Below are 21,613 nucleotides of genomic sequence, written 5' to 3'. Positions count from 1 at the left end.
AGATGATTGTTTACAATCATCTGGTGTGATTGTAAACAAGGTTGGTTAATGTGGTTTTATCCGGCATCCCTAATTGCACCGCTTATCTGGATGATTTGGTGGTGTATTCTAGCACTTGGTCAGAGCATATGCAGATTCTGACGTTGGTGTTCGAGAGGTTGGCGAAGGCCTCTTTGACTCTCAATCTGGCCAAATGTGACTTTGGGAAAGCGACTGTCACCTACTTGGGTAAGCAGGTGGGTCATGGTCAGGTTCGGCCAGTTGAAGCCAAAGTCATGGCCATCACAGGTTTCCCTGCACCCACTACCAAACGTGAGTTGCGCCGGTTTCTTGGCATGGCTGCCTACTACAGAAGCTTTCGTCGGAACTTCTCCACAGTGGTGGCCCCATTGACCAGTTTGCTCAGTGCTGCTAGACAGTTTGTTTGGTCGGTGGATTGCCAGCATGCCTTTGATTGCATTAAAGCTTTAATGTGCAGTGCCCCAGTGCTCGCCGCTCCTGACTTTGCGGTACCGTTTAAGTTAGAGGTAGATGCAAGCGCCCTGGGAGCTGGTGCTGTTCTCTTGCAGGAAAGTGGGGATGGGATTGATCACCCCGTTTGTTTCTTTTCTCGTAAATTTTCAACTAAATGATTCTACCATTGAGAAGGAGGCATTAGCCATATTATTGGCTTTGCAATATTTTGAAGTTTATGTTGGCTCTAGCTCCGTTCCTGTCACTGTTTATACTGATCACAATCCGCTAGTTTTTCTGTCACGGATGTACAATTAGAACCAGCGGCTGATGCGCTGGTCCTTGATTGCCCAGAACTACAACCTGCAAATCAAACACAAGGGTACGGATAATGTATTGGCCGATGCCTTGTCTCGTGCCAATAACCCTGACGCTTAGTTCCAGGGGGGGTTATAACAGTGTCGTTGAAATGTCGTTAACAAACTTGCCAAGTTTGTTCTTATGGGTGGGAGTGTTATGGCCACTGTTTGTTTGTTGCTGCCTTCTTGTTTCCCCCTTCTGTTATGTGCAGGTGCGAGTCATTAACAACTCATCATCCCGCCTCTACCAACCAGCTTCCACCAATCACCTCATCAGTTTCCAGCCAGGGGAGGCCTGCCACACACATAAAAGCCAGTTTAACTTGTCCCTTATCCTCTCTCCTTGTTGTCCCGTTCGGTGGTTCGTGGACTGGTTTTGCTGTGGCATGGTTAGAACATTTTGATTATATACATATCTTGTCCCCTAGTTTTCCTTTCTCCCCCTGCTTGCACCAATTGTGACCCCCTTTGTTAGTTTCCCCATGTTCTTTTGTCTTTGTGGTTACCTTGCGGCCTTGGGACAGGTAAGACAGAGGCCTCTATACATTTACACGTAGTGCTCTTCTTTGTTAGTAACACTAGGCTAGGAGTGTTGCTACCCACTGTACTTTTGGCTTAGTTTAGTTAGGTTAGCGGACGTGTGGTCCGCTGTATTAGCTGTTAGCTTAGCTTGTTTTGTTGGGTTCTTTTCTTTGGCAACACTCAAGTCCCAAGGTCCGCTGCTTTTGTCGTATGTTACTGTTGTGTTCTTGTAATCAGCCCCATTAAACCTATGTTTAACCTTATCCGTTGCTGTTGTCATTCCTTTATTGTTTCACTCACCAATTGTTTCTTCATCTACACCCATAACCCGGTTAATTTTAACATCCGTTACCTCCCCCGCTACCCCTAGACAGTGGGAGTTGTAACACATGCGTTTTACAATCCAAATATAAAGTTTTTCACAAGCCATAACTTTGTTTCCCTGGTAATGACTGTGGCTTTGACTAATTCCTGGAACAACCATTACCATCCCGTAAGGCTCTTATGCTACGGATCTTTGTTCACTACTCCAGTAATTAGGACGAACCCTAGCTACGACCTGGCAACGGGAGGTATTGTAGTCCGTCGGCTTTGACTGCGTTCCCGTTGCTATGGTTACACATTTTTGAGACAGGCTGATACGATACGCCAGCTAGCGCATTAATTAAGAACGGTGAACAGACAATTTGACTGGAACTACTTAGTAGGTGTCCGTATATCAGGAGTTAATACACAGTGCACACCATGCAGCCAATCAGAATCTAGCATTCCCCCAGGCCGTGGTATAAAGTTCATTAAGGTGCAGGTAGGGTGAGGGCATCTTTCTACAGGAAGCTGGTGGACTTTGTGGAAGAAATACATTTTCAACTACTAAAGGACAAAATACATAGAAAAAGGGATTGTATATCATATGTATAAATATCCTGAATAAAACCTACATGCGAGTTCATCCTCTTCATGCTGTTCCAGGTCTACGAAGGAGGACGGGCCGCTCTGGAAACCCTTCAACCTGCCCAAAAACACACAAATCAGACCCATCAGCGCCAGTTAAAGGAGCATTTCACCGTAGGAAACGTGAATCTTTATTGAAAGTCAGTCATTTATGCAGTCGAATAGTGACTACTAGTTTCTATTTCTTCTCGACCGAGAAAGGCAGAGTGACATTTTTGGCGCTTGTGGATTCAAGACAACAACTCCCACAATGCACCACAATGGGGCTGCTCCGCCGGAGCGCCGCAGCGGGGGCTTCGGGAGCTCTGCTCCAGGAGAATTTTGGTCCATATCGTCCAGCCCTAAGATCGAGTACCTTCCCCTATTGTCGATACATGTTAGGTTCTGCAGGTTTCTGCAAGTGAAGTCCCACCCACTGGCACTATAGATCTGTAGCGTCAGTGGGTCCCACCCCATATAGGCGGGTTTGAAAATTAGGAACTATGTGCTTGTAGTCTTACTAGAATCCCCACCTCTTACACAAGTGTTAGAGGTAGATACGGATCTCTCCCGGCTCAGGGGAAAATTAGGGAATAATGCATTACCATTCAAAATTATGAAAATTATATAAAAGTTTCTTACGATACACAGCTTAATGCAAATGGATGAAGTGTTCCTTTAAAGGGTACATGGGGAAGAAGCAGGAATTCATCTCAATATTGGCCCCTCTGGCCGCTAAGATAACAGCAGCCTGCTAGAGCTTGTGCTTCAGAGCACTGGAGCGAGGTACCAACCCCTACCCCCCTGTGTCGGAACCAGGCTGGCTGAGGGTCCACCCCTACCCCCCTTTGTCTGAACCCGGCTGGCTGAGGGTCCACCCCTACCCCCCTGTGTCTGAACCCGGCTGGCTGAGGGTCCACCCCTACCCCCCCCTGTGTCTGAACCCGGCTGGCTGAGGGTCCACCCCTACCCCCCTGTGTCTGAACCCGGCTGGCTGAGGGTCCACCCCTACCCCCCCTGTGTCTGGACCCGGCTGGCTGAGGGTCCACCCCTACCCCCCCCTGCGTTTGAACCCCTGCTTACATGCTGGATGAGGGCCTCTTGGTGGGCTGGGGGGGTGCGATATTGGGGGGCCAACTAAGCCTGGTGCTGCAGCTGGGGCCTGCAGGGGCCTCTATGATCAGCGGTGGCCCGCTGCTGTTCAGGGCATCCAAGGGCCCGATGGGGGAGTCCCCCATGGGCCTCTTCCTCCGGCTCCTCTTGCCGCCCTCAGCCTCTTCCCGGGTGTTGTCCGGAGGAGAAACCACCGCTGACTGGCTAAAGATGTCGTGGAACGTGGCCAGAGAGCGCCGGATGGTCTTTGGAGCCGAAAACATTTTGCCCTGTTTGAAGGGCTTGGACTCAGCCGTGGTGGAGGATTCTGGGGCCTTTGGCGGTGTGGGAGGGTTGAGAGATTTCCTCTGCTTGGACTGCGGTCTGCCTCGCTGCTTGGACTGAGGTCTGCCGGGTGGTGGTGGTAGTGGTACTGGTGGCAGGATATCCCCGTCTGGGAGAGCGTCGGAGACCTTCCACAATTCCCCAGGACAGTTTCTGATCCTGGGGAACCTCCCAGTCCCGCAGTCTGGAGCCGGTTCAGGGGAGCCTTCAAAAGACCACATGAAGAATGATTCAGTGGCTCAGCTGAAAGGCACTCTTTTATATACAGTTCAATATACATGTTGCATGTCAACATGTGTGGACCTTATGCACCATGCTGCCCACCATACATTTATTACATCCGCTAAATCAAATGTATCTCCCTGTCATCAAGCCACTTTAGAGAGAAACTAGGCAGGTTGAAGTACAGCAAATAAATAATAAGTAGGGTTAGTTTAATATGAATGAATAATGATGAATAATGATTTATTCTGGTCATCTGAGGGGTGGAGGTCCACATACACTTGTTCTTCTCCTCGGGGCGCAATCTTTGGGGATTTTACCTAGGAGGGGTTTGGGTCTCCTGGGGTTCTGCTTGTGGGCCTGCTTTTTTAGAGCGGGCAGTCCCCCTGGCTCCTCTGGGCTGGAGGGGAGGCTAAGGCCCCGCTCCCAAGGCCTCTTCCTACAGGGATGGCTGGAGACTTCAGAGGTCAGCAGGGGTCCAACCTTAGGGATTGCCAGACCTTATGAGGGTAAAATAAGTTAGAGTACCGCCATCACTAAGACCAACCAAAGGTCGAACAACAAAGTCACAACTCTTCTCTAATTTGGCACCGCAATGGTGGAACGAGCGCCCTGCCGATGTCAGGACCGCAGAGTGGCTCACCAGCTCCTGCAAGAGCCTCAAGACTCACTCGTTCAGAGTTCACCTGGTTTCGCCCCCCACCGCCCCTTCTTCTCCCTTACTCCTTAAAACACCCCTCTTACGCACTTATTGTATGTTGCATGTTCTGAGGGGTTGATAATAAATGGTCCCCAATCGTATTTTTTTTTATATTCATGACAATAATTATAACATCATCATGATAGTATTATCATCATCATGATCATTGAGAATAAATTAAAATCAGGAAAGTTAAAGATTTAGGGATGAAAACCCTTAAGAAACTGAATGGATGTAATAATTATTATTATTATTAATTAGTTGTTATGGTGATGGCGCCTCGTATGGCTGCTTCGGTGTGTTGGTGCACACTTCTGTGTTTGTTTTTAGTCTTTAATAGTGTTTAATTTAGTTTATTGCGAATCAAACCGGATTATTTTGTTCAATTGTCTTATTGTCACAGACTGTTAGTTTTAATTCTGTTTATTACGGATCAACTCAGACTTTTTTAGGTTTTTCCATTTTTGTTATTGTGTTGCTATGGCCATGTCACGGATAATTTTTACGAGAGATGAGATCCTTAACATCAGGGACTCAACACCATCGGATTTATGTCCCAACTTTCTCGCCTCTCCCGTGGACTTACAAGACCTACCTATCCAAGGCCCTGGTCTCACAGTGAGACGGAGAAAGATAGGAAAGCGCGCAGGAGCCCTGGTGCGATTTAGGAAGAGAGGAATGCGGTCGCCTTTACCGAGTATAATCCTCTCCAACGTCCGCTCACTCTGCAACAAAATTGATGAACTACGTCTTCTCATCAGGACTAATAGGGACTTTTCTCTATCTTCTGTAATGTGTTTTACGGAATCCTGGCTGACTGAATCTACACCGGACTCTGCAGCACAGCTGACTGGCTTTCAGCTGTTACGTGCAGACCGCGATCCAACTCTTTCAGGCAAATCAAAAGGCGGAGGTATTTGTTTCTATATAAACCAGTGCTGGTGCAGTGACGTGAAAGTGATCTTACAATCCTGTTCTACCGACTTGGAATCTTTTTTTTATCACCTGCAAACCGTTTTACTCCCCCCGTGAATTCACTTCTTTTATTCTTGCTGGAGTTTACATCCCACCGCAAGCTGACGTGCGAGAGGCTCAACGTCAACTCGCTGATCAGATATTAGGAGTGGAGAGTAGGAGAGAGAATACATATTCTCCGATTATTGTCATTGGAGATTTTAATAAGGGCAACCTCACTCACGAACTCCCGAAATACAAACAGTTAGTCAAATGCCCGACCAGGGAGGAGAATACTTTGGACCACTGCTACAGCACCATCAGCAGGGCTTATCATGCAGTTTCACACGCTGCTCTGGGGCTATCCGACCATGCTCTTATTCATCTGATCCCAGCTTATAAACAAAAACTTAAAATTTCGAAACCTGCTGTGCGGACTACAAAAAACTGGAACAACAGAGAAGCTGTGGATGAGCTGCGGGACTGCCTGGATGACACAGACTGGGACCTTTTTAGAACTTCTTCCAGCAGTCTGGATGAATATACAGATGCTGTGATGTCATACATCAGCTTCTGCGAGGACGTATGTATTCCAACACGCACCAGGGTGAGCTACAACAACGACAAGCCCTGGTTCACTGCAAGACTCAAACAGCTTCGTTTGGAGAAGGAGGAGGCTTTCAAGAGTGGGGACAAGGATAGGTTCAGACTGGCGAAATACTCTTTTGGCAAGGAGATAAAGGAGGCAAAACGACAGTACTCTAAAAAGCTGGAACATCAATTTGCAGCCAATGACTCCTCGTCAGACTGGAAAGGCCTTCAGGTGATCACAGGCTGCAAAACCAAATCCCCCCACTCTATGGAAGATCTTAGACTGGCAAATGACCTGAACGACTTCTACTGCAGATTTGACAGACAATGGACTGGTCCTAACCCTGTCCCCACCACAGCTATCACACCTACTCTTCCCAGCCTGGACATAGACACCACCCTCTCCAACAAAATGGTCCCAGACAGCCCTCTCCCCCCCATCAAACCTCTCTCCATTCAGGAGAGGGATGTCAACAGGCTGTTAAAAAGACAGAACCCCCGCAAAGCAGCTGGACCAGATGCTGTCTCTCCCTCGACAATAAGGTACTGTGCTGACCAGCTGTCTCCAGTGTTCACAAGCATCTTTAACACCTCACTGGCTGAATGTGTGGTACCTGCCTGCTTTAAAACATCCACCATCATCCCCGTTCCGAAAAAGCAGAGGATCTCAGGCCTTAATGACTACAGACCAGTCGCCCTGACCTCTGTGGTAATGAAGACCTTCGAGCGCCTCGTGCTGACCCACCTCAAGGCCATCACCAACCATCTCCTTGACCCACTGCAGTTTGCCTACAGAGCCAACAGGTCTGTTGATGACGCAATCAACATGGGACTCCACTACATCCTCCAACACCTTGATTCCCCGGGCACCTATGCTAGGATCCTGTTTGTTGATTTCAGCTCGGCATTTAACACCATCGCCCCAGCTCTCCTCCAAGACAAGCTAACACAGCTGAACGTGCCTGAGCCCACCTGCAGGTGGATCACTGACTTCCTGTCAGACAGGAAGCAACGAGTGAGGCTGGGCAAGCTTGTCTCGGAGCCTCGGACCATCAGCACTGGAGCCCCCCAAGGCTGTGTGCTCTCTCCTTTACTTTTCTCCCTCTACACCAACAACTGCACCTCCAGCCACCCCTCTGTCAAACTCATAAAATTTGCGGATGACACCACCCTCATTGGATTAATCTCAAATGTGGATGAGGCCGCCTACAGAAATGAAGTCGACAGTCTGGCTTTCTGGTGCAGCCAGAACCACCTGGAGCTGAATGCTTTAAAAACTGTAGAGATGGTAGCAGATTTCAGGAGGAGCCCAGCCCCAACCATCCCCCTCATCATGTGTGACTCCCCAGTTAAAATGGTGGAGTCTTTCAGATTCCTGGGAACAGTCATGGCACAAGACCTAAGGTGGGCGGAGAACATCACCTCCAAAATCAAGAAGGCCCAGCAGAGGATGTTCTTCCTTCGACAGCTAAAGAGATTCAACATGCCGAAGAAAGTGATGGTGGAATTCTACACAGCCATCATTGAATCCATCCTCACCTCTTCTATAACCATCTGGTTCGCTGCCTCTACTGCAAAGGATAAAAGCCGACTGCAGCGGATCATTCGGTCAGCCGAGAAGGTAATCGGCTGCGACCTGCCATCTCTTCTAGACCTGTTTCAGTTAAGGACCAGCAAGAGAGCCGGGAAGATCATCGCTGATCCTTCTCATCCCGGTCACCACCTATTTCTGCGTCTCCCATCCGGCAGAAGGTTCCGGGCTATTAAGACCAAAACCTCTCGCCACTTGAACAGTTTTTTCCCCACGGCAGTTGGGCTCACAAACAAGCCCCCTGCATCACAATGACTCTGGGTTTACGTACTCAAACTAACTTGCCCTTCTATGCCCAATTATTTATTATTATTTATTATTATCTTAAAAAACATTTGTCCTTTGTTCTTGTTTATGTTTTTTTGTTATGTTATGTCTCATGTCTTATGTACCAACCACACCAAGTCAATTTCCTGTATGTGTGAATATACTTGGCCATTAAAAGAATTCTGATTCTGATTCTGATAATGATAGATAATACCGAAGTCTTTAACTTGGCTGTAACATCACCTGACACAACACGCGTAACAGCAACAGCTGACGCTTCTGAAGAAGACTGCAGGAAGTAGTCGAAACATATCGGGTACAAACAAATGAATACTAGTCTGTTTACATGAACATACAAGTTAATACCGAAGTGTCTTACCAATACTGACATATTCTGCCTCATTGTTCATGCCCTCCTGCTGGATCTGCTCCTCCTGAGTGCTTCTGGCAGGAGACTCAGACAACAGCATCTCTTCCATCTTCCTCCTCTTGACAAACTTCCCTGCCTTTGTCTTATTTTTTCTCTTCTCCATCTCTTGTTGGGGGCCCTTGGTAGATTTGGACTTCTTCAGGGCAGAAGAAGAACTTTGCTCCTTGTTTTCCCAGGTCTGAGCCGTTTTTAATTTGACTGCTTGGCTCGGGCTGCTGTGATGTGGGGGTTGAACCTTTGGCCTGTTGTGAGATGGCACGCTCTCCTTGGTCACCTTCTTCCTACCCGGCTTCTTTTTATCACAGTCCTCTACGTTGTTCACCACATCCCTCAAGGGCGAGGGCTCCTGCTCTACCATCTCCGTTGGGCTGTCTGTCCCCTTTGACTTAGCCCTCTTCCAAGCGCTCTTCTTAGGTGAAGGCTGTGATGGAGCAGCAGCTTTCTCCTTCTTCTCCTTCTTCTTGTTCCGAGCCCTGCCCTCCTCCAACCCAGCGGGTTCCCCTCCGAGTTCGGGGGCCCGTGTCTCGTCCTTCTGCCCTGTCTTGCTCTCCAGTGCCCAGTCCGGAGAGGACGGCTGGCCAACGCCGTAGTCGTTCCTACCTGGTCGAGCGTCTGGACATTTCTGTTTGTAGCTGCTTGGATTCTTCTTCCTGAGGAGGGTGATCCAGGCAGGGGGGTCCTCTTCACGGATCAGGAACTCCTCCTCTGGCTCCCAGGGAGGTTCTGAGGGGTTGATAATAAATGGTCCCCGATCTTATTTTGTTTTTATATTCAAGACAATAATTATAACATCATCATGATAGTATTATTATCATCATCGAGAATAAATTAAAATCAGGAAAGTTAAAGATTTAGGGATGAAAACCCTTAACCCATTTAGGCCTAAAACGCCTGCTAAAAAAGGCCTTTTTATGCCTAAGAACTTTTCTGTAAACCCCCTCTCAAAACCTGAGGGTTTTCAGAACAATATTCAAAATTTGTCGACGCCTACTAAAACCTTAATTTCTCAGGCTCTATAGCAGATACAGGCAATTGAGAGATTAATTCTTTGGCTGTCAGCTTGACTGACTTGCTTGGCCATAAACGTCAACTGCATATTTTTTAAAAAATCAATAAACATCAAAAACATAAAAAGAAATTGAAAATCAATACAGATTTTATTTCATCCTTTTAAGGAACCAAAGTGACAAGTGATAGACGCTGAAACACAGAACATAGAACAAAACAAAACAGAGGGTTACTTCTTCTTTACCTAATCATTTCAGAAACCATATAATCATAACTTCTTGAGTGTACAGATGAACAGAACGGTACAGTCAAGTCTAAACACAACTCATAAATTTACTTTCGAGTGCTGCGGTAATGCTTTCCAAAGCACTCAATGTGCAGTGGCACATTGCACTTTCTGCAGCCATACACTGTTGCACCAGGACGGGCCTCAGTGCCACTCTTCGACAGTGAACATTCCCTGCAGATCTTTCTCTTCTCGAAGATCTTTTCACAGTCGTGCTTGGCTGAGGCTGTCACAGGTGCTGCAGCGCACTGAGGAGCACTCTTTGCTGTCACAGGGGTGACCAGTTCCTGTGCAAGGTCCTCCTGCCACTCTTTGTAGCAACCCTTGTAGGCTCCAGCACTCCTTGCAGCAATGTAAGAATTGTAGCAGCTGACTGACAGGAAAAAGAAAAAAAGCCTCCGCCACCATTTCTTGGACCGGTGCTGGAACTGATAATAGCTTACCATCTGATCCAGTAGATCGACCCCCTTCATGTGCTTCTGATAATCAGAGACGCACGCTGGCACTCTGACCTCTCTCTGGATGTCTTCTCCTGACAGACCCTTCTGCCATGGGCTCATGGTAGTTTGACAGTACCAAAACAACCTTTGTATCCTGCCAAGCACAGAAGGTCAGGTCATCCTTCTGAGACACTTGGTACCGATGCTTCTCCATGGCAGGCGGTTTTGGGGGGATTCCCTTTCTGTTGGATCGAACAGTGCCACTTGATTCAGACCATGAGCCTTCAACTCTTCAAAAAGCGGCACCCCAGAAAAAAAGTTATCCATAAAAATGGAGAGATGGGACCCGAAGTATGGTCCAGCCAGATCCATCACTATGCAAGGCCCTTTTCACTACTCCCTCCCTCACGTCCGGTGTAGACTTGGAAGTTTGATACATACCCGGTGGTGCTCTCAGCCATCACCCACACCTTGATGCCCCACTTGGTAGGTTTCAGAGGAAGATATTGTCGGAAAGCGAGTCTCCCCTTGAATTTCACCATACTATCGTCGACACTCACGAACCCATCCACCTCATACAATTCCTGGAATCGATCTTTCAGGTACCATCTGACTTTCCAAAGCTTGTCTGACTGCTTCACATCATTGCTTTCGTTGTCTTGCAAGTGGAGATACCTGAAAATACACATAGCAAGTCGGACAGTGAATTACACATTATTATCATCATGAGCTTTCATTGTCATGCGTTTGTATAATTACACTTTATCAGTTCAAACATCATAATTATTACTGTCATCCATCATGAGGTATTATTTTCATTTGTATTTATGTATGTTTTATGTATTATTATCTATCATCAGACATCATCATTATTAATGTCATCCATCATAAGCTAGCATTGTCTATTGCATATTACATTTTTATTGTTGCTATCCATAATCATCAATTATCAATCATCACCTTTAGACATTTATTTATTGGCATTAGTATCAGCAACAAATCATTATTACCGTTGCAATCATCGTTGCAATCATATCCTGTGACATTCCCATCATCATTACAAAAAGCTAGTTGGCTAGTCATCTCCACAATCAGTATAATAAATTATTCTTGTCATTGATATTGATAGTATTACGAGCCTACCTCCAGATGATGTCAAATCTGTCTCTTGAAATGGCTTGGGGGATGGTCGTTCAAAAAAGCCACTTTTTCTGACGCCAGAAATCTCTACGTGATGGCAGTCTTAGGATGCCCATGGCAAGACACAGTCCTACGAAGGTCTTAATTTCTTTAACTGACGGGTACCCACTTGCTGTTTGATGGAGTTGCGCTCCGTGTTTGATCCGCATACAGATTTTTTTCGGTTACAAGTCGCATCCACAACTCTTCCGTGAAAATATGGGAGAATACCTGTATTGGTGTAACAACATCTGGAATTTCTATCTTGGCACCTGGTTTGCGATTATACGGGATCTTCTCACGTGAGTGAAAGTTGTTTGTTTTCCATTCTTCTTGGAAGCCAACGAAATCACGCATTTCCCCCTCTTCCTCTCGAAACATCGCTTGGATCCACTGCTCTCTAACTACGCGATCGGCTGGTACATCTACATCATCTGGGATATCATTTAATTCATTAAAATCATCCTGCCTAATTTCATTAAAATCTGAATAAATGACTTCGTCAATATCGCTTCCTTCACTTGAGTCAGACATGACAGATCGCTCGCAGTGTTTACAATTTCGAACCAAAACATTCTCCACGTGTATGCTAATTTCGACCAATTTCAGAGCATTTTATTAGTCAGTTAAAAATCCCTAATCATCTCTGTAACTCATCCCAAGAGTATTTCAGCCAATCACAGTGCATATTATTGGCCACTTGTCTCGGAAAAGACGACATCGCTCCAAATGACACAGACGCGTTTGCCGGCATTAATGGTAAATACGCATTGATGCGTGATCCGGTCTTAAAGGTAAACACGCACACATGCGTGATCCGGTCTGAATGGGTTAAACTGAATGGATGAAATAATGATAGATAATACCGGAGTCTATAACTTGTCTGTAACATCACCTGACACAACACGCGTCACAGCAACAGCTGACGCTTCTGAAGAAGACTGCAGGAAGTAGTCGAAACATATCCGGTACAAACAAATGAATACTAGTCTTTTTACATCAACATACAAGTTAATACCGAAGTATCTTACCAATACTGACATGTTCTGCCTCATTGTTCATGCTCTCCTGCTGGATCTGCTCCTCCTGAGTGCTTCTGGCAGGAGACTCAGAGAACAGCATCTCTTCCCTCTTCCTCATCTTGACAGCCTTCCCTGCCTTTGTCTTCTTTTTTCTCTCCTCCATCTCTTGTTGGGGGCCCTTGGTAGATTTGGACTTCCTCAGGACAGAAGAAGAACTTTGCTCCTTGTTTTCCCAGGTCGGAGCCGTTTTTAATTTGACCGCTTGGCTGGGGCTGCTTTGATGTGGGGGTTGAAACTTTGGCCTGTTGTGAGCTGGCACGCTCTCCTTGGTCACCTTCTTCCTACCCGGCTTCTTTTTATCACAGTCCTCTACGTTGTTCACCACATCCATCAAGGGCGAGGGCTCCTGCTCTACCATCTCCGTTGGGCTGTCTGTCCCCTTTGACTTAGCCCTCTTCCAAGCGCTCTTCTTAGGTGAAGGCTGTGATGGAGCGGCAGCTTTCTCCTTCTTCTCCTTCTTCTTGTTCCGAGCCCTGCCCACCTCCAACCCGGCGGGTTCCCCTCCGCGCTCGGGGGCCCGTGTCTCGTCCTTCTGCCCTGTCTCGCTCTCCAGTGCCCAGTTCGGAGAGGACGGCTGGCCAACGCCGTAGTCGTTCCTACCCGGTAGAGCATCTGGATATTTCTGTTTGTAGCTGCTTGGATTCTTCTTCCTGAGGAGGGTGATCCAGGCAGGGGGGTCATCTTCACTGATCAGGAACTCCTCTTCTGGCTCCTCTTCTGGCTCCTCCTCTGGCTCCCAGGGAGGTTCTGGCTCCTTGACCGGAGACTCCCTGAGAAGTGAGAAGTGGCATAATAATGATGATAAATAAGTGGTCTTCCTGATAATAATCATCATTAGAAGGACTTTATTACCACGATTAATTATCTGATTTCTTGATAAAAGGATCTGCAGTAAAGTAAAAAGAGATCAAATACAACTGCAGGGAAACTAAATACAAAGATTAAGCCTGCACTAGGGATGAAATGGTTAACGGTTCCATGATCAACCATGGTAAAACTCACAACGGTTATTATTACCGTGTAAAATCGAATTATCATTAAATCCATGGTAATAATCCAACTGCGGTTTACCGTTGAAACTGTACTGTAACCTTTTCATCCCTCATCCCCTTCAACCAAAGTTAGCCAGTGTCCCGGAAACTGGCACAGCACGGAACGCCAGGCTATTTGCATTCAATGAAAAACATGGCCGAAGGTGGTGACAGCACTACAGGGATTTATCAGCCTTCCAGAAGGCCCTCTTATCTGTAATGTGCACCAAGTGTAGCTACCTTAAGGACACATGTGGCACATTGTGCCAGATCTCATGTTTAATTCATCCCAAAGTGTCCGGGTAGAGCGCAAAGACGATTTAAGGTATTTAAACACATGAGAAGGTTGTGTGAGACACCCCTAGAAAGCTTAGATTATCAACTTTGCGCCTATCAAAGCCAGTGTAAGCTACACAAAAAGACAATTCCAACCCGAAACAAAAAGTAATTGTGTAACAAAAATGTCATAACTTCATGCAGAGAGCAATATTCATGTGATTTGAGCTACACCAATCATGTGAAATATCATATATATATACATTATAAAAGCTGAGACGCCGAACTAGAAGCAAAAAACAATTAAGAACAATTGTGTCTTTTTCTTTACACAAACAAAGCTATGTCCTGCATTTGTTATTTTTGTCCTCAAAATGTGTCTGATCACATAAAACCACCATAAACAATTTTACAACTGAACATGGTGATTACAAACAATGTTCAGTAGCTAACAGAGGGTTTCAAGGGAAATAGGTACATTTACTTAAAAAAATAACACATACATTGGGTTCTCAATATATCTACAAGTCTACCTTTTGTCAAAATCTTTTTTTTTTTTTTTTGGATTGTCTGTATGTATTCCTTTCTTACTTGTGAAGCATCTTTGAATACTTAGAAAAGCAATATAAAAAACTGATCAATTATTATTAAATGTTAGGGGTGTGAATCTTTGGCTTCAGACGATTCGATTCGATTAACGATTCAGTAGTTGGCGATTCGATTCAAGGACAATTTTTTTTTTTTGGAACGATTCGATTATGTAAACCACGATTCGATTCAGTAACTTTAAACCAAAATTCTATATCCGTGAAATAAACATGCAATAATGTGACACCCCTTGTCAATTTTACCATTATTCTTTGCAAAGCCAAATTGCTGCCACACTTTGGATTTCAAGTTTGCTGGTGCATTAACAATCTCGCTGCCGCTCTCTGCCATGTTTGAAATGCACCAGTAGAGGGTGAGGGAGAAAAAAAACTCTTGTGGGACTTCCTTGCAAGCTGACTAGCTGATGACAGAGTTACAGATTACCGAGCTGCACTTCACAAAATAAACGTGTAAACTAAGTCTTAAAACATTACCGTATTTTCCGCACTATAAGGCGCACCGGAGTATAAGCCGCAGCAGCTAAATTGAATGATGTGTACATATACAAGCCGCACTGGACTATAAGCCGCAGGTGTTTTAATGTTTAATTACCATTAGGAATTTTTCTGGCTTTGAATACTCGTTGGTTTTTCCAAGCGAATATTCGAATACTCGTTCCAGAAAAAAACACCATCAAAAACATTAATAATCCCTATATACTCTGGAACCGATTTTGACAGTATCTGCATATTTTGTTGAATATTTAATAGCTTTTGAACGTTAATTAGTAGGCCTAAGTAGGTTGAAGTTCCTTAGTTTTTCCCCGTGAAAGCGAACAGCTGTTGTTCCGTTCAAAATCAGCGGTCCTCTGCCATCTCAGCCCTTACGGGAGCTTTTCAATTCATCCTGGAAAGTGCATCTTTTCAGGGAATTTGTACAATAAATCCATAACAAATACCGAATATTGATTGTCTTATGTGTCCATATTATATCCATTATATTGTCTGGGTATTCCCAAGGCGCTCACGCTCTGCAGCAAGCCAGTCACAGTTGATTGGCGCGGCGCTGTACAGCGAACGTAAACAAACAACTAAGCTAAGGTTAGCATTACGTGGGAGCGTGTCTATGTTCCCCGGGTCCTATGTTCCCGGGTCCTATGTTCCCGGGTCCTATGTTCCCGGGTCCTATGTTCCCGGGTCCTATGTTCCCCTCTTCGTATGAGACTGGGGAACATAGGACCCTTTTTTAAAAAAAGGGTCCTATATTCCCCGCTTTTCCCAAAAAGGGTCCTATGTTCCCCAATATGTATGTGACCAGGGAACATAGGACCCTTATTCAAAAAAAGGGTTCTATGTTCCCCAGTCTGTTACTTTTTCCACCATTACTGCCAAATTCCGGCCGAGATAACTACCATTGCATGTCTTTACCTTTTGTGGAAGAGGGAGAGACGTCGGAGAACCTGACACAGTCTATTCATACGCCGGTAAACAAACCCCGAGAAGCCCAATCCCTACGAGAGCTCCCCGCACTACGGCCATCCGGAGGCGCACAGAGCTTTTGGCCGTGATATTATTATACAATTATATTATATTATATAGGCCTACTATTATATAAAGAGCTCCGGGAGTTGCAAACGGCAACAATCAGTTTCTCCTCCATGCTGCAGTTCACCCCGGACTGCACTGCACTGAGTTGGCCGGTTGAACGCTGATTGGCTGTTACGTTACACATGTCACTCAGTGGCCACGCTGTTGAACGCCAATTGGCTGTCATCACGCGAATGTCGCGTCAAAGTTTAAATATTTTTAAGGATCGAAAAATGGGGAAAAAGGCGCGGCTTATAGTCCGAAAATTACGGTAATCATAATCGATTCATACGATTTAAAGCATTTATATCGATTATTGGTGAAGCCAAAGCGATTCATTCTATTTATTTATTTTAGCAGATCGATTTAGTTGAATCGGTAGGACTGACAATCGATTCATCGATGCATCGCATGAATCGTTACACCCCTATTAAATGTGCATGGGTTTGCATTGGATTTATTTTGATATGTCACCTAAACCTACTAAAACCCCTTTCTTTACTCTACTTCACTTTATTGGCATCAAATAAGATATACTGTATTCAGTATTCACTTTGGGTGTGTTAATCAGTTATTTTTAGAAATGTCAGAACATTTGAACAATACCGGAATAATACTGATATCATGACCATTTTGGTCCCGTTAATCGTGATATGAAATTGTCATACTGTTACAACGCCATCCCTCATTATGCAAGTCTCCCATTAGCAGCCTCTGGTGGCTGGCATTTGAGCTGCAGTTACAGCCATATCATTTTTCAGGTGACAGTCACTGCTTCCCTGCGCTGGGAGTATACTCCAAAAGATATGGAGAGCAATACCATGGATGGATTGTTTCGTGGACAGGCGGAAAAAATGAAAGGAGTCTGAATCTGAATCAAAGAGCTGATCAGTGAGCTCACCGCGGTGCTCTAGAGAGGCCGGTGGCTCTGAGCTTCTGGATGAAGGAGGCCCTGGACCCCGAGGAGGTGGACGGGAGATTAGGCCCCGGTCTCCACACTGGCGGCTCTGAACTGGCTGCTCTAGATGTGGTTTGAGATGGAGGAAGGAGAGCGGTAAGAGCATCGAGGCACACTCGAACACAGTTGTAATTAAAAGTGGACCTTGTTTATAGTGTTGACCATACACAAACAGACAAAGTACGTTCACAGAAAAACAGTGCTAAGTAGACAATATAATGTGGGTTTTTTTTATAAGAAAAAAAACATAAAAAAGAAATGTTAACTAGTAGCCAAGCTAAATCTACTGTTGAATCTTATGAATGATGAATTATTTTTTTATTCATTATACTACCGGTACTTAATTATATTCATTATATAATCTCCTCAGGTTAGGTGCACCCTCAGTTATCAACACACTGAAAACACAAATGTTTAAAACCTTCTTATGAAACAATCATACACGTTCCAAATAGACATTTTATAATTTACTAGGTTTCTCAGGAAAAATGCATCTGTTCAATTAATTAGGGGTCCAAGCCAACAGGTTGGATCCCTATTGTTTTTGTAAGGATTTTTAGGGGTCCAAGCCAACAGGTTGGATCCCTATTGTTTTTGTAAGGATTTTTAGGGGTCCAAGCCAACAGGTTGGATCCCTATTGTTTTTGTAAGGATTTTTAGGGGTCCAAGCCAACAGGTTGGAACCCTATTGTTTTTGTAAGGATTATTAGGGGTCCAAGCCAACAGGTTGGATCCCTATTGTTTTTGTAAGGATTTTTCTTATTAGGGGTCCAAGCCAACAGGTTGGATCCCTATTGTTTTTGTAAGGATTTTTCTTATTATTATTCCCCCCTAGAAGTGGGCCCACAGCCCAAACCGTAAATGGTGCCGACACGCCAATTGCATGACTAGATCCAGGTCCCTGAGTTCTAGGCAGACGACAAAATCCAGACACGCCGGCCACTAGGTGGCGCTATACCAAGGAAAGACGCGTTTGGGGCTATAACTCCCACACCGAACCTCCCACATTCAAAAACTTGTACCCACATATCCACTGGAGTCTGCTGCATCTTTTGGCATAGGCCACGCCCATTTGCGTCTATGAATATTTTTCGCAAAATCGCGAAAACCGCAAAACTGTTTTTTCGCTACTCCTCCCACATTTCTTGACCAATCAACACCAAACTTTGCACACAACATCTTCAGACGCACACGCAAAGAAATCCTCGGAGACTTTTTTGATCCGACCTTCGACGACGAAACGGTAGCGTTTTGAATATTGGTTTATTAGCTAAATTAGACGTGAAAAATCCAAAATCCAGAAAAAATCCAAAACTACACATCGGATCGAGTCCAAATGTTACACAGATGTTGGTGCTAACCATAAAGACGTTCGATAAAAAATTTGGAAAATTTCGCCATTAGGGGGCGCAATAAACGAGGAAATTGTATATCTTCTAATTGGCCTAAGGAATGTTGTTCAAACTCGAGGGAAACCATCAAGGGGCAATCTCGAGTCTATATAGAAAATATGGCCAAGAATTATTAATGTGGGCGGGAGTTATTTGGCAAAGGAAAATTGTCTTCGGAAATTTCGCCACAAGGCGGCGCCAAAAAACTAAGACATTGTATGTCTCTTAATTTGCCAATGGAATGTTCTGAAAACGCGTTTTGGGCTATAACTCCCACACCGAACCTCCCAGAGTCCAAAAACTTGTACACACAGATGCACTGGAGTCTGCTGCATCTTTTGGCCTAGGCCACGCCCATTTGCGTCTATGAATATTTTTCGCTAAATCGCGAAAACCGCAAAACAGTTTTTTCCCTACTCCTCCCACATTTCTCGCCCAATCAACACCAAACTTTGCACACGACATCTTCAGACACACACGAAAAGGAATCGTATACAGTTTTTTGATCCGACCTTCGACGACGAAACGGTAGCGTTTTGAATATTGGTTTATGAGCTAAATTAGACGTGGAAAATCAAAAATCCAAAGAAATCCAAAATTAGACATCGGAACGAGTCCAAATTGTACACACATGTTGTAGATAACCTTATTGTCGTACGATAAAAAAATCGGAAAATTTCGCCATTAGGGGGCGCAATAAACGAGGAAATTGTATTTCTTCTACAAAATCTCGCCGCGAAAACGCTACACTGACTTCTCGCTACTCCTACCACAGTCAAATCCTTTGTATCCACAGGTTCAGGGTAGCGTTTTCAACACATGCTTCGCGTTGTGCCGGCGAAATGCACATTTCTTGTCGCGTTGTGCCGGCGAAATGCACACTTCTTGGACCCCTGCATAACTGCTTGCAGTTCTAGTTATTATTATTCCCCCCTTGAAGTGGGCCCACACCCCAAACCGTAAATGGTGCCGACACGCCAATTGCATGACTAGATCCAGGTCCGTGAGTTCTAGGCAGACGACAAAATCCAGACATGCCGGCCACTAGGTGGCGCTATACCAAGGAATACGCGTTTGGGGCTATAACTCCCACACCGAACGTCCCAGAGTCCAATAACTTGTACACACAGATGCACTGGAGTCTGCTGCATCTTTTGGCCTAGGCCACGCCCATTTGCGTCCATGAATATTTTTCGCTAAATCGCGAAAACCGCAAAACCGCCTTTTCCCTACTCCTCCCACATTTCTTGACCAATCGATACCAAACTTTGCGCACGACATCTTCAGACGCACACGAAAATAAATCATGAAACACTTTTTTTATCCGACCATCGATGACGAAACGGTAGCGTTTTGAATATTTGGCCCTTAGCTAAGTTTTAAGTCGAAAATCTAAAATACAGAAAAAAAAGAGATTAGACATCGGATTGAGTCCAAATCTTAGACACATGTTAGTGGTACCCTTACTGACATTCAAAAAGAAAATCGGAATATTTCGCCATTAGGGGGCGCAATAAACGAGGAAATTGTATATCATCTAATTGGCAAAAGGAATGTTCTTCAAACTCAAGGGAAACCATCAAGGGGTAATCCCGAGTATATATAGAAAATATGGCCAAGAATTATTAATGTGGGCGGGAGTTATTTGGAAAAGGAAAATTGTCTTCGGAAAATTTCGCCACAAGGCGGCGCCAAAAAACTACGACATTGTATGTCTCCTAATTTGCCAATGGAATGTTCTGAAAACGCGTTTTGGGCTATAACTCCCACACCGAACCTCCCACAGTCAAAACCTTTATATCCACAGATTCACTGGAGTCAGCTGCAACTTTTGGCACACGCCGTGCCCATTTGTTTTGAACACATGCTTCGCGTTGTGCCGGCGAAATGCACACTTCTTGGACCCCTGCATAACTGCTTGCAGTTCTAGTTAGGGGTCCAAGCCAACAGGTTGGATCCCTATTGTTTTTGTAAGGATTTTTCTTATTATTATACTATACGCCTTAGAAGTGGGCCCACAGCCCAAACCGTAAATGGTGCCGACACGCCAATTGCATGACTAGATCCAGGTCCGGCACCGCTACTCAGATAACAAAATCCAGACATGCCGGCCACTAGGTGGCGCTATACCAAGGAGAAAAACGTTTGGGGCTATAGCTCCCACACCGAACCTCCCACAGTCAAAGACTTGTACCCACATATTCACTGGAGTCTGCTGCATCTTTTGGCATAGGCCACGCCCATTTGCGTCTATGAATATTTTTCGCTAAATCGCGAAAACCGCAAAACTGTTTTTTCCCTACTCCTCCCACATTTCTTGACCAATCAACACCAACCTTTGCACACGACATCGTCAGACGCACACAAATAATAAAATTCGGACATTTTTTTGATCCGACCTTCGACGACGAAACGGTAGCGTTTGGAATATTGGTATATTAGCTAAATTAGACGTGGAAAATCCAAAATCCAAAAAAATAAAAAATCAGACATCGGATCGAGTCCAAATTGTACACACATGTCGGTGCTAACCTTAATGTCGTTCGATAAAAAAATCGTACATTTTCGCCACGAGAAAAATTCTCTTCGGAAAATTTCGCCACAAGGCGGCGCCAAAAAACGACGACATTGTATGTCTCCTAATTTGCCAATGGAATGTTCTGAAAACGCGTTTGGGGCTATAACTCCCACACCGAACCTCCCACAGTCAAAACCTTTATATCCACAGATTCACTGGAGTCAGCTGCAACTTTTGGCACACGCCGTGCCCATTTGTTTTGCACACATGCTTCGCGTTGTGCCGGCGAAATGCACACTTCTTGTTATACTTACCTCCTTGAAAGTGGTACCACAGCCCATACCGTAAATGGTGCACACACGCCAATTGCATGACTAGATCCAGATCCGTGTAGACTACGCAGACGACAAAATCCAGACATGCCGGCCACTAGGTGGCGCTATAACTAGAAAATCGCGTTTGGGGCTATAACTCCCACACCGAACCTCCCAGAGTCCAAAAACTTGTACACACAGATGCACTGGAGTCTGCTGCATCTTTTGGCCTAGGCCACGCCCATTTGCGTCTATGAATATTTTTCGCTAAATCGCGAAAACCGCAAAACTGTTTTTTCCCTACTCCTCCCACATTTCTTGACCAATTGACACAGAACTTTGCCCACGGCATCGTCAGACGCACACAAAAAATAAAATTCGAACACTTTTTTGATCCGACCTTCGACGACGAAACGGTAGCGTTTGGAATATTAGTATATTAGCTAAATTAGACGTAGAAAATCCAAAATCCAAAAAAATCTAAAAGTACACATCGGATC

General features: G+C 45.1%; 1 protein-coding gene across 6 annotated transcripts in view; it reads right to left on the bottom strand.

Annotated features, from left to right (window-relative positions):
• The window catches only part of si:ch211-161h7.4 (zinc finger CCCH domain-containing protein 18), a 71,123-nt gene that overhangs the window by 25,299 nt on the left and 24,211 nt on the right, over positions 1-21,613 (bottom strand). Inside the window, exons 7-13 of one of the 6 annotated variants that reach the window (XM_060044443.1) lie at positions 16,834-16,953; positions 12,401-13,221; positions 9,063-9,179; positions 8,406-8,945; positions 4,244-4,423; positions 3,348-3,906; positions 2,273-2,343 (exon numbers count right to left, since the gene is read on the bottom strand). In XM_060044443.1, coding sequence (XP_059900426.1) covers positions 2,273-2,343; positions 3,348-3,906; positions 4,244-4,423; positions 8,406-8,945; positions 9,063-9,179; positions 12,401-13,221; positions 16,834-16,953 — 2,408 coding nt within the window. Of the gene's footprint in view, positions 1-2,272; positions 2,344-3,347; positions 3,907-4,243; positions 4,424-8,405; positions 8,958-9,062; positions 9,180-12,400; positions 13,222-16,833; positions 16,954-21,613 lie in introns of all 6 variants that reach the window. The other 5 variants (XM_060044447.1, XM_060044448.1, XM_060044444.1 and 2 more) reach the window with 5 other exon arrangements.

Source organism: Gadus macrocephalus, chromosome 23 (assembly GCF_031168955.1).
Source record: "Gadus macrocephalus chromosome 23, ASM3116895v1".
NCBI classification, from domain to species: domain Eukaryota; kingdom Metazoa; phylum Chordata; class Actinopteri; order Gadiformes; family Gadidae; genus Gadus; species Gadus macrocephalus.
The sequence above is the reverse complement of the archived record's forward strand: the minus strand, read 5'-3'. Positions and strand labels throughout refer to the sequence as shown.